At 34.1% G+C, this 14,428-nt stretch overlaps 1 protein-coding gene across 1 annotated transcript in view; it reads right to left on the bottom strand.

Moving 5' to 3' along the window:
• Positions 1–536: 536 nt before the first annotated feature.
• The window catches only part of LOC123718909 (ecdysone-induced protein 78C-like), a 33,232-nt gene continuing 19,340 nt past the window's right edge, over positions 537–14,428 (bottom strand). The window contains exons 4-9 of the mRNA XM_045675896.1: positions 5,688–5,829; positions 4,993–5,262; positions 4,381–4,727; positions 4,145–4,258; positions 2,905–3,084; positions 537–2,666 (exon numbers count right to left, since the gene is read on the bottom strand). Coding sequence (XP_045531852.1) covers positions 2,451–2,666; positions 2,905–3,084; positions 4,145–4,258; positions 4,381–4,727; positions 4,993–5,262; positions 5,688–5,829 — 1,269 coding nt within the window. The 3' untranslated portion in view covers positions 537–2,450. The remainder of the gene's footprint in view (positions 2,667–2,904; positions 3,085–4,144; positions 4,259–4,380; positions 4,728–4,992; positions 5,263–5,687; positions 5,830–14,428) is intronic.

Below are 14,428 nucleotides of genomic sequence, written 5' to 3'. Positions count from 1 at the left end.
TTTGTTGCTTATTTTCCTAATAGGGAAATTGCTCCCCGTTTACACATACATCATCCTATACAAGATTTTTTTGACATCTTAATGTACAGAATATCTTCTAAGAAATAAGGAACTTTTGTCTTTGTTGCTTATTTTCCTAATAGGGAAATTGCTCCCCGTTTACATATATATCATCCTATACAAGATTTTTTTGACATCTTAATGTACAGAATATCTACTAAGAAATAAGGAACTTTTGTCTTTGTTGCTTATTTTCCTAATAGGGAATACTAGCCAATGCAGTACATGAGTGACGAACGTGAGGATTCACCTAAGTCACGTAAATATTAAATATATTTTTTTCTTGACAGTTGTCGGTCAAAGTTGGTGATCGGTCAGTTTCTTTGTCTGCATTTCCATTTAATATGCGAAGACTTGGCAGCATCTTTATAATGTTATTTCATTCACCATAAATGCGACTTTGAAAGAAAATTTAAGAGCTCAATAAATTTCTGGGTTTGAATTAAAATACATGTTAAATACGGAAAACCAATTTATTTAAAATGTAGCAAATTAAAATAACAAGAAATAATTCTAAGACAATTAACGAAACTACATACGCTTCAGATTTCGTAAATAACAATGCAACTATTTGTACAATCATAAAGATCCACCAGTTAAAGTTCTACAGTTCAGACAGACAGCAGACATAAACTGACTAAATAGATAATAAATGCATTTAAATCGTCTCCATACACAACACAACACTTTCTATACAGCTCACCGCAAAAGAATCTCAGTTATGCATTGGATATGAAATCGTAAGTTAAATATAGATATTTGTAATTGTCGACCACTTGGGCGGATTGTATTTATACATGTAAAGCTATTTTGTATGTTAGATGCTTAAATTATTTTCAATGTTAGCATTTCCGTTGTCAGTTGCTTCAAACGTTAAGTAAATGTTTGGAATAATATCCGTTTCAACATTAAATACGAAGAAACGAACGCTATTAAATATAAAAAAACGGATTTGCAAATTAATTATAAAAAAAAGAACAAAGTTGTATTTCTTGAATATTATAAGATATACGTTTTGGATTCAGTTTAATTAATTTCTCTCAATGAGAGAAAAGCGTTTTGAATGTATTAGTATTACAATATTAATATTTTTCTAGATTCGCACAATGCTTTGAGATAATTTTTGCGTTAAGCTGTCATCTACAATTCACAAACATTACGATCAAAAATTAAAATCCTAAAAATCACATCACTTTTAGAAGGGAATTTGCTTAAATTTAGTAGAAACAGGTAATTTAATGATAATCGCGGATTGCGCGCGTTTAAACTAATCGAAGTTGAGCAAAAAAAGGTGTTATTGTTTCTTAAAACTAAATATTAATTGAAATCTTATATGTAATATAACAAATGATAGACCTTCAGCTATATAATCCAATAAACACTAGTTATCAGTCGTATGCCATAAAGTTTTTTTTCATGTTTTTATACTGGGCCTACTATCATTCTGTTCCTCCCGATAATACTTGTTTTATCAATTTTCTTTAACCCAAACTCAGTAAACAATAAGATAGAAATATTACTGTGTCAGTTCCACTGATAATTTTACCATTCACTGTACCTGAGTCTGATTTATTGACTATTTTCGAAGATAATTGGATAACGAATAATAGCGGACCAAGGATAAGATGGCCATATTCACCATATCACATTCCTTGAACTAAAATTTAACAATAGAGTCTTAAGTAAAAGTTACAATATAATAATTCGCGAATAGAAAACAACACGAATTATTTTATAGATATACATATATATTTTTAATTAAGATGACCCGATTTTTATTTAGATTATCCATTAGAGTAAAACGAATGTTAGGAATTCACCGAAAAATCGAGTCAGATAAATGTACACTAAAACTATGATTACATGCTTTACGTATACAGATATACCAATACACGTATATTATGTATGATATCACTACTTAATCGTAAACACAGTGCCCCTCTAATAGACAATTTGTTTGAAAAATTAATAAACCTCTCTGTGATAACTACTTTCTAAATCAGTTGTAGAAACCAATAGACACAAACCCATAAAATCGTGCGTAAGAAGCGTTAATTTAAAATGTACGTATGCCCAAGATTTTCGTACAATTATTTTACCTTTTGCTATTTATTTTCGTGATTTATGCACAAAAATGCAAAGTACTATGGGCCGTTCAAGTATTACGTAGGCAGATTAACTGCAATTTATCCCTTGCTCTAATTTCGTTTTCAAGCTTAGACAATGTTTTACTGTTGACGTAATCACCAAAAAATAAAGGTAACCCCCCCTATAGTGCTTATGTAATTATTGAACGCCCCCCCCCCCCCCAGGTATGTTGTAATGTTTTCCAACTAATGTGTTGTTGTTGGCAAGCACTTGTACGACAAACTTGAAGCATTTTTGACCGCTTAAGCGGGGCCAGCATGGTCTGGTACGTACTCCTCTTCGTTCTTCGGTATATCGAAGATTTCCGAAAAGAGAGCAGGCAGATCAAGTCTACGCCAGTTCCCACGGCACCAACTGAGTAGATTGTGGTGGCGATCACCAAGCACGCGTACTTCTTGTGCAAGTGCATGGAATGACTCCAGACGATTAGCGACGTTAGCTGTTCCGTTCTCGGTCATCTGTGAGGGTTCTCCAAATTAATCCCGCTGTATATATGTTGTTTATATACCTTTATACCGATTTTTATGAACCTTGTGTGTGTTTTAATTTAAAATTGTACCCGATAGGTATATTCATTGGAAATTGGGAAAATTCCTGTTGTTCCATATTTCATTCACTATACTATACCAGCATATATTTTTAAAATCATACAATAACTTAATATGAAAATATAATAATAGTATATCATTTACTCACCACATACATGAATGCTTCGTTAACGCTACGCAAGAGTGATTCGACTAGATCGCGGTCGCTGAGACCGTTGCGTTCTGGTGAGACGAGCAGACAGGCAGTAAAGATTGCAACCTCGTCATCTGTCATCTCCAAGTTTATCACTGCTCGAACATACGACAGTATTCCCGTCGCAAAGGAAGTCTACGAAAAGTAAAATGAAATTGTATTTCGAAGCATCAGACTAACAGGCCGAATTTTCTCTGAACTCTTTTTTAGAGTCTCATTACTGCATTTATTAGCTTAACGATTTTATATTGCATAGTATCCAGTAGATAAAAGCGGAGCGTTATTGCAATTTCTTCAGACATAGGCATTTTACTGAAATATGAATCTAGTCTGAAATCCGACGCTTAGCGTACCTAGAAGGTAAGCTATAACAGAATTTTAATGTAAATTTGAGTTGAGCTTTCTAATTTATATTAAATTACCCTAACAAACTTTTAATTTTAATTTCTTTATGTTTTTAAAGGTGGGACCTTTAAAAACATAAAGATTTTACACATTCATTTCTGATGAATTTACTGATTTTGAAACAGGAAGCGGCCTAGTATACGTCTCACGCCGAAAACAATGTAACGTTTTTGATCAGAATTTCGGATTAATTTTTAAATATATAAAAAATACAGTTATAAAATTTTCTCACAAGTTACTAATCTACACGCGCAATTGATTGGACAGTTGACACCCTCCTTCAAAGTGCATTCATTAATTCGATTGGCGTGAAGTAGATCAACGCAGTTACTTCGTTATTGCCTAGTTATTGCGAATAAAATTGACGGCTGTAACTATATGTAGAGTTTATTTCCTGGCAGTCTTATACCAATAGCGAAACGTATTCTGTTATCTTTGTATTACTTTTTACAGAAAAATCTCTTCGTGAAACATAAATACGATTAAAATATGCATTTGTTGTACTATTGAATCGCATTTCATTACGTCCGCAGTTTTGGTTCTTCATCTATTGGTGACCCCATGATCTTAAGGTATTGGAGAGCTCATAATATATGTACTCATAAATTACGAATAATTCAGAAGTCGAACTGTGAAACCCCAATTGCGTAACAATAATTACACTGTTGCGTTTTAAAACTTCTTCAACATTTTGGGTTTATAACCCAAAGTGTAAGTTTACTAGTGTGCTGGATTACTTTTCTAAATTCCTTCCAAATCAAAGCTTAAAGAGTATAGAAACATTACTTACGTCATACATTGACTCAAGTTGGCGGTGGCTCAGCGATGTACCGTCATCGAAGACAATAGCCGTCGGATTAGAGATGCGTGTGGCGCGGGTCAGCCATACCTCGAAGAATCCAAGCTGCAAACAATACAAACTCCCACTATCCTCTTGTTCTCCATAGTATGTTAAAGGAAATAATATTCGCAAAATCAGTCGCAAAGCCGCAACGCAAGGGTGGACGTCCACAATAGAGGGTTTACCTTGATCAGAATAAGCTGGTCATCTTGCGGCAGGATATGAAACCCTGGTAAGCGTTTTGCAAATTCGACAACTTGTTGGACAGCAGGAGTCATGCGGTAGGCGACGTTAGACCAGAGGACTGTAAGGGTTTCGAGGCGGCTGACGGCGGCGGCGCTACCCTCGTCAGCTGCAGATTCCAGTTTGGCAGCTGGCTCCGCGCTGCTTGAAGCAACTGCGGAGTTTCCGGTGCTCGCAGTGTTAGTGGCGTTATCAGCGTTGGCGGCGTTAGCAGCGCTGGCGGCGTTTTCAACGTTTGCAGCGCTGGCGTTGCTAGTGCTGGCATTGATGCCACTGCTTCCAGCTTGCCCTAAGAAACACGATATTTCTATTAGAATGACACTAAGAAAATAAAAAAAAAACCGTATTTGATTTGTCAGTCAATTACTGTCTGATTCCCAAATAATTTAAATATATTATGAAACTGCAGGATAAAATATGAAAGTGTTGCATTTTCTTACCATCATTCTCTATGTTAGATAGTGCCCTTAATCATTAGACTATATTTATAAATATTTAAGTTACCCTAAGTCCCTTTGCATTAAATCTAAATTTGTTCTATGTGATATTAGTACCTTCACGATTATCATCAACTTTCATGATGAAAGTCTGCAACTGCAGTGACCTGCGAAAGTCCTCAGTGTAGGAATTCAAATTGCGGTGAGCCATGATGACCATTTTTGCGAGGTCCTTAGACGCCTCCATCGCGTCAGGGTCTTGCTCTGGCTCGGGCTGTGCAGCGGCGGATGGCGCGGGCTCGGTGTTCGCCAGGTTCTTTGCAAGATCGGCCATGCTTTCTGGTGTGGTCACGTCACGTCGCTTCGGGATTCTGCCGTACCTTACAGCTGATAACAGAATGTCGTTGCACAATCGGCCGCAGTCGATGCAGCTCATACACTACATCTATTCCGTGGGTGATTGACTCGTCAATTGGTAAATACATGTCAACGCAGTGCGTTGATCTGTGCTCTATATCTTGCTAAAACGTCGGCGGTGTTTGATGCAGTGAGAACGGACACGTTTGCAATCATATCCGATTTGCAAATTTATTTCGGTATCAGTTTGACATATAGAAAGTATTTATTAAAACTATTTTGTAAAAGACAAAGCTATTATGAGATATCAGTATTATATCGCGGAGCCGTATCTTAACATTACCTTGCTGTTTATACTAGAAAACGATATTTATGTAATAATATAAGGGTCAGTAAGAGTGGAAAAAGTCGATTCGCCAAGCCATCTTGGAGTACCCATAAAATAATAGACTTACAGTCACGGCTCATGCCAACCGCGAGACACTTTTTGAACCGGCAGTACTGGCACCGGTTTCTATTGAGGCGGATGACCAGGCACTTTCCGTCGCGGAGACACCGGTACTCGATCTGCTTCTGTATACTTCTCCGAAAGAAACCCTGCAACAAAATAACAATTTGAAACATCTCATCGTATACGTATATAAAGTTTAAAATAATTTCTATTGATCTGAATTTAAATAAATAAAACATTTAACAGTGCCTCGTAATGCTCTTATTGCGCTCGGTGAAGTGCGAATAATGACTTGAGAAGTATAAGTAGCCAACTCATGAAAAGTAAATACTACGTATGTCGTATATGAACCTAATTAAATTGAATATCTGTCATTTTCAACCGTCAAAGGAATTTGAAGTTACAGCAAAATTTACCGCGTGTTTCACCGACTTTAAAAAACCGAACATTTATACAATTTGACATTTATGTGTTTTGTGTGTTGTTCAAGCAGCTCCTTCGTCCGAAGATCAATATGAATGATGGGAAATTATCACGAATCCATGGATATTTTCAATACTACAATCACTTAAATACAGAAAGTTCCCTGATTCGAATCCCGTTAAGATAATTATTCGAATTGGCTCAGCGGGCTAGTTATTACATTACAAAAAAAAGGTTAATGAGAACGCAGAAATAAGTCTCCCTGAGATTTCGTGTCTCACATCATCATATCACCAGAGCCTTGGGTGGGGTGTGAATTGGAATAGTGTTTGACTAACACACAAGTTAAAAAACAGTTACATTTACTTGACATAAGTATAATATAAACACTGTAACACTAAGTTCGTTTCGAATTTTGTTTATTTTATAAATAATGTCGAATCAGTAATACGATCAAATTCCTAGAATGTGAAAAATCATATTTCCACAGCACTCCCGATTTGGTTCTTTTTGTCATAACATATATGTAAAAAATAATTTTTGTGCTCTATTTATTACAGTTATAGAATCATAGAAGTGCAAATGTAAGACGCCATATTAAAATGTTCGTCTCTCTGAACACAGGGAAGACCTTACCCACGTGTGAATACTTTGGTGTCCAGCCTAGAATTCCAATCGGTAACTTCCTGACACGAGACTATATAGACGTGAACGAACTTCTCTTTATACACCTATGTTCGTAAAGATGAAATATAATATGTTATATAATAATGTTATATATTAATAATAATTAATAATAAATTAATAAATTGTCTAATCAAATAAACAAACTGTACTGAACTAATTTGACATTGATGTTTATTAAATTATACTAAAAATGCCAGCCAATACCAGCGCCATTGCTTTATACGTAGGTAAAACTGAAAATGTTTAGAAACTAATAAACGGCTTAATGAAGAATGTTGCCAATACTTTTATTGTTTTTCGAAGTAATCTCAGTTCCTTTCTACACATCGTCGGATTCGATGGAATCACTGAGAAAATTAGTAGGCCCATTCTTCCTTAGGGGTCTCTTATTTGGCATTTTTGTACGCTTTCACCGCATCTTCAGGACTCGTAAAGCGAATAATTTTATCTTCAGTTCTTGGGAATACATGACAGTCGCATGGCACCAGGTCAGGACTGTATTGCGGATAACTCATTATTTCGTCACCTACCATAGTCAAATATACAACAGTCTGCTGTGCGGAGTGTGCTGTAGCATTGTGGTGAAGGAGGATCCTGGTTCGAGGGCGCTGCTGTCGATTTTTTCCAAGAGAACAGGTAAACAGAGATTGACATACCAGTCTGCAGTCTTTCCATCTTCTAGCACAACTGTCGCGAAATGACCTTTCCGGCTAGTATGAGGCAATCATCCTTTTTCCTTGACTTCTTCCTATCCTTACCTTAACTGGCCGATCCTCGAAAGGAAACACCCACTGAGCTGATTGTCTTTTGGTTTCGGAATCGTAGCAATATATCCAGCTTTTATCAACTGTGACGATATCAAATACAGCATTTGAGTCACTGCCGTTGAACTTATCTAACTTATTGGTCCATGTGAAGATGTTTCTGGTCTTGTCCATCTGGTACAAAGCTTCCTGACCCCTAAATGTTCGTGTAATGTTTTTTGAATTTAACTGATACCAATGACTAGGCTTGCCCGTATCTGCTGATAGGTTACTCTCTTATCTTCTTCTATCATGCGTCGCACAGCACTGATGTTATCTTCAGTAGACGCCGTTAAAGGACGTCCCTCACGCGAATCATCATTGAGATTGCTACGTCCACGCTTAATGTCTTTAAACCAATTGTAAATAGTGGCACGAGATGGGACTTCATGAAGAAATACTAATCGCAGCCTTCATAGATTTGTTGATGAGTAATCCCAAATCGAAAGTCATTGGCCGACAATTTTCTCGCGTTACGTAAATTTTACCGCCAAGTCACAAAAAACAAATGACAAATTAATGCAATATACTACATTAGGTTACCAAAGAGTTCTAAAATTGAAATTCAAAAAAGTTTTCATTAGGAATGTTTCTAACTGGCCAGTTCTAAACATTTTCAGTATTATCCACGTACCCAGGAATCTATCGGATTTCCAAAACAACGTATCAATGATTGCAATAGCTAATTCGCTCAAATATGCCATCAAGTTTCTCATATCATCCAAATCAGTAATAATTAGTACATATTGTTATACGTTTATATGATTTAACTGAGAGTGATGAATGGTACTGTAGTTAATATAGGTTACGAATTGATATTTACAATGACTAAAATATATTTCGCAAGAGTAAATAATGTTGTATAACCAAATCGTTTGTTCAAAATCAAAGATTTCAGTTAAAGGATCATGTCGCTTATTTACGATTCACAATTATTCACTAATTTACATGCTCTTTGTGCCCGTGGAGTGTACAAATGAATAGATAGGAATCGTGACCTTTGTGATAGTGCTTATAGATCTCATATCGTCACCTCTAGTAAACTGTTCATCAATGACAGTATAGTATATCGATTAGACTAGATTGTATTTTTTTCTCACACTTAATATCCTTTTAAAAAGAATCTTAATGGTCCCTTTACCCACGGTAATAAATAGATATCACTGAAAACTAAGTCCAGTAAATGGAGGTATTTTCATCAATTCAAAGCCATATTCTTGAATGGCAGCCATTGATACTCTGACGTGTGCGCGGAGGCGTTATCTAGGTGGAACAAAACAATCATGCAACATTGTTTTGTCTTGCATACAAAGTCCCCGTAATAGAAGCTCCGTAATTAACGTAATTGATCTACACATTGGCTGTCCCAGAAATCTCAGCCCACGATCTTTCCGGCGGATGGAATTGGCTTAAATTTCTTCGATGTTGGAGATGAAGGTCACACAACCATGTATCGTCTATCAATCGAACTAAAAGTTAGTCAAAATTTTGTTGCAACAAACCCAAAAAAATTTATGAAATTAACAGTCTCATTTGTTTCTGTGCTGATGCTTTTTTCATACCCAAATAGCTGTGTGTAATATTACACTTCCTATAGTAATCGTCTTTAATTTTACTAAAAAGCAAACAGTACCGCGACGATCCACCAAGACGATGTTTTTAACTTTTTTACATTTCAGATCAGTTCAGTCACCGATATAGGGCGAGGGAAGTGAAAGTTCTTTCTCGCTTGAACTTAGCACACCAGCGCGCAACCATAGAATATGAAGGAGCATAAACCGTAACGTTTCCATCAACTTTTGTTTCGTTGTAAAAAAATCTAAGCAAAAATATTTTACAGCGGCATGAATTTAAATTCTATCCAACTTTAAGAATACGCTCCAACACGACGCAAACAAATGACTTTTATTTTTTAAAAACATATATATATGTGTATGTATGTATACCTAATGTCTATGCCTGACAGTATTTGTTTTTTACAAGGAGAATGCATCGAATTATATCAGAATTTATTGAACACCTCGTGTTTAAAGACAAGCATTTTAACACATAAGTGTAACTACTTATTTATTTGCTTGTAAGTTAAAGATTTTCTTAAATATTGAAACACCATATTCTTTTTCGCATCGAAATATTATTAAATGTTATAACATTCATACACAGAGTTTCAGAGCATTCACTCAAAGTTTTACACAGTTTTCGTGTCTAAAATAAAACTGCACTCCGATTAGTTTAAATGTTACAGTATGAATATAAAAGCTTTATAAAGTTAAACGAATTTAGCTATACTGAAAACGTTTGACAGTTCGTTGAGGGTAAAAAGCTGTTTCCTGAAAGCCCTGTTCACGATAGTGATTTTTCAAAGAAGCCAGCAAACGTAATACGACCGTAATAATTACCTTAGGTGCTAATTAAAACGACATTGTACTAAATAAGTTGATTTCAAATTGAATTTGTATGTTTATTTTATAAATTATATTAAAACAACTTTGTCGTAAATGGCATATATCTGACTATTGTCAGTTATTGTCAGCATAGTCCTTGTAATATTTAACTAAATTTTCGTTGAAAACTTGATAGTATCAAGTTCTGTAACATATGAAATTTGTATTGATTCGCTGAGAATGTGAATTCTAATTATTTATCTTAATGCAAATTAAAAACAGCAACAAGTTAACAATCGACACAAAATATACGATTTAACATTAACCTATTATTTTCTAAGTTTGCAGTCGACTGCATCGCATACAGGGCGACAAAATAATAATAAACTTTTAACTGAAAGCCTTTTCATCAAACAAATAGAAACGTTCAACGTTAAGCACAGTTACATACCAAAGGGTTACTTCCGTTAAAATTTAACTAAACTCCTACAATCGACAAAGCGGTGCCGTCCTCTGACTTAATAAGGAAAACGCATTTCAAACTGTAAATTTCCCATTTTTTGGAGGGCTCTTGTTTCTTTTATTACCTAGAAACATAGGAAAAGTCTGGACTTTTATAGCCTGTATGATAATTGTTAAATGTATACAAATCCAAACATTATTTATTACTTACGAATTTAGATATGCTCATTTTAATTCATTGGGCTGATAATAAGACGTAACTTCAAAAAAGTTGTTATATCAATTAACGTATAGAAAATATAGGACACGAATAAATAAAAAAGAATAGAATATAGCGATATCGATAACAGACTGTGTTAAAAATGTATGTATCATAATGTAGAAATGAATGTGATCATAAATCAATGCAAGGAGCATAACTTAACATTACACCATGATATACATAATAATAAAAATAAAATGCTTCTTTTTAGCCTCCATTAGCTGGTTCAGATGAAATAGGAGCAGGCACTTACATTACAGTGAAAACAAATACACCGTAAATGAACGTTATGATAATAACATTATATCACCGCAGGTCCAACGAAAAATGATTCGATTCAAATGATTTTTGGATGGAGTTACGGCCCGAGGGCCTATTACGGATATTTCGGTACATGTAGTCATCAAGTTAGCGTCAACCTAAATTCGGGATAATTAACATCGCTTCATCGGTGTTAAACCAATAACCACGGAGTTAACAAGTTTATATGCGATATGCAAAAATTAAATGTCAAATTGATTTTCCGCAGGTCGGGTTAACAAATACAGGCATATAGGCTGTATTTAAAAGTAAAATTGATTTTAATCAAAAGACTTAATTATATTATAATTTTCGAGCCAATAACGTGAGGCCGCTGAGCTGGCCTGGCTGGTAACTCTTGGCGTTTCTCTTCTTCCATTACAGACCGCTGGCATCAAATTTATCTAGTCACAGGGATCGATCTTTTAAATAAGTCTAATAAAACTAAAAACTTTTAAATGTTGTAAAGTTTTATAATTAACAAGTGTTGAACATAATTGTATTGACTTTAAGCTGTTTTGTAATCAGCAATAAAAATTTATTCTCATCTGTTATATCGACCGGATTTACTAATATCATTATAATTGAGCGAACTGACGAGACACGTCAGCTCAACGCAGTTTCAAGCTGGACATTAAGTAACTTTGTTACGGTGTAATTACAGGGGCTATCAAAACTCCAAAATCTTTACGCCATTTATATTTTCAGATAACAGCCGACGTTGGAAACTACGCATTTTTTTAAGCTATTCAAAAGTTACAGCTCTGCACTACTCTGAATATTATGATATTGTTTTGTCTCAATTCTATTTATATAAAATTATTTATATTTAGATCTACTAGTACCATTTAACACGTGTTTCCGTAAAATACTAAAACAATAATTACAAAGTAGATTTATCAGTTATTGGATATTTCCCATGAAAGTTATGAAGGCAATAAATACTGACTTACGACTGTACTGTTATAGATTTATAAAATATTTGACAATCAAATATTTATGTAAGTATAGACAAATGAACAGCGCATTGTCAATTGGGAACGATATAATTGTTGCACGGTTTAGCTGAAAAACATTAGTTATACAGAAGTGGAGGATTCAATGACACACACACAAACATATAGTCTACCATTCCGACAATACACGTATTTATTTTATACCATATAAATTAAGGAAGACCTGGGTCCCCTACATAAATAATTTGTATTTACCTAAAAGGACTGAATTTGTATAGTTTTAGTTATACTATATAGTATAAAGTTAAAAAAAATAAGGTTAAAATTTTGTCAATCGAAAAATATTTTACGAATATCACAACCTTTTTTATTTAGACAGAGGGTGGTCAGTAACGGCGGCCAAACCCTTTTTCTGCTCTTCCCCACCATTATTATCAAAAACCAACCTCCTCTGGTATCAAAGGAACTTATTTTTAAAACAAATATAGCATTCAATATTCAATATGAAGCTATTTCAATGTTCAGACTGTAGAGTTATTTTAAAAATGCAATTTTATATCAAAGCGTTAGGCAAATTGTATTCTAATAATAGTAAATTCCCAGAAGGTCTTGAAATAAAAGTGCAATAACTCTGAAACTATAGACGGACGTCGTTCAACGATGTTGTAAAGAACTTTTGATTAAAGGTCGGAAATACATTCGCTTTGTGTTAGTGGAGCATTATTTAACAGATGGTCAATCATGCCATCGCGTCTTTCATTTGTTCATTTTTATACAAAGTTGGAATTTACCCTTTAACGCTATGTTTAATGATATTTTCATATTCAAATTATGAGTGACTATCATTTGGTAAGGTTTGGTAGGCTTCACAATATTTATTTAGTTAACGTAAAATGAAATACGCGTAATAAAGTGACGATCTCTACGTCACTTATCTTATGTTATAAGCATGTAGAAAGCATACTCAGGGGGTGAGAAAGTAATTTTATTAAGGTTTGATTGTAATTTATCAATAGTATTTCTGGTCACATACGCATTCAGCCGCTTCATATTGCAACATTTGAGAAGAAAATGTCTGGCTTTTTGTCTTTATTTGGCTTCTATAATTTAAATTAACAATTGACTGGCAATATCTACATTGTTCGCACACAGATTCTCAGATTGCTGAGACTCAAAGTTAAACAAAAACTGCTTTTCGAAATTGATCTTCAAAGTGTATCTTTGTGCAACAATAAGCACAGTTTATGTTTTTATTTTAATTATTTTTTAGAAAATTGAGTGTTGTGTTTGGTAGACGCGCCGCAGAAATGAACAAGAGTATGACCTTTTTTGTATATTTAAACATTAAGTATACTCTTATACCGCATTGTTTAGCCAATCACAAAAAATGAGAATTAAAAGTTTAAAAGCTGAACAAAATTAATAATTTAAAAGCTTTTTCATAGAATTTGGCTGTTATTTCGGCTTATAATGGTATTATTAAACTTTGCAAATCAATAACACCCACACAAGTAGGTTAATTTCATGGTTAACTTGAAAGTCGATGAAAATTTAATTTATTAACGGAACGCTAGATACCACTCCATGCAATAATATCGAAAGAAATATGTAGTCTGTAATTGACGTATAAGCTACTAATAAATGCATGCAGTAAGATTAAATTAAGGAACTCGAAGTACTTTTATCTCGTAAAGGTACAATTGATCAATTTACCGCCATTGTAAAAACATCGAATGAAACAGGCGGAATTTGAAGAATGGGACTTCTGAGTGAACGTATTCATTTTCAATAATGATTTTTTATTTATTCTAATTATAGTAGCAATAAAATCTGCTATCTACAAAGCTTAATATATTTATATTGATACCGGCGTATGTTATTTCAACTGAATTTAATAATTAAAATAAATAACAAGCAACGAAACTTAAAGTTTATCACTGTTAATTACCAGAATTTTCCAATATATCATTTTTCCAATATATCAAAAGCAAGAGACATGTTTAATTAACGCGAATTGAATGTCATATATTACCACTGTATTTTCATCAGCAAATATTGATACACTCTGAACTAAGCTGGTTTATTTACAGGCGATTTTAATATAGCCTTCCGAAAGGCTCGTGTGTATTAACACATCGCTTAACACAACATCGACACAGTGCAGTTTCACGTTATCTGTCAACGATATTGATGTACTGACCTAAAATTCTGAGTGCCGAATGTGGTAATGCCGCGAAATTAAATGAGGTCACACTGCTTGTTTATTTATATTTAATTAAAAACGTGTCATAGTTAACATTATTGGAAGGCAAACAGTTTGGTGTTTCAAAAGAGTATTTATGTCACAAATTTTCGTTTGATATTTTGCATTGATTATCGTGGATGTTGCTTGTTACAATTTAATGATATCATTTTTTTATCAAATAATAGTTTACTCTACTTGGTTATATTTTTCATATTTTCAAGCA

This window comes from Pieris brassicae, chromosome Z (assembly GCF_905147105.1).
Source record: "Pieris brassicae chromosome Z, ilPieBrab1.1, whole genome shotgun sequence".
NCBI classification, from domain to species: domain Eukaryota; kingdom Metazoa; phylum Arthropoda; class Insecta; order Lepidoptera; family Pieridae; genus Pieris; species Pieris brassicae.
This window is presented reverse-complemented; position numbering and strand designations above follow the sequence as displayed.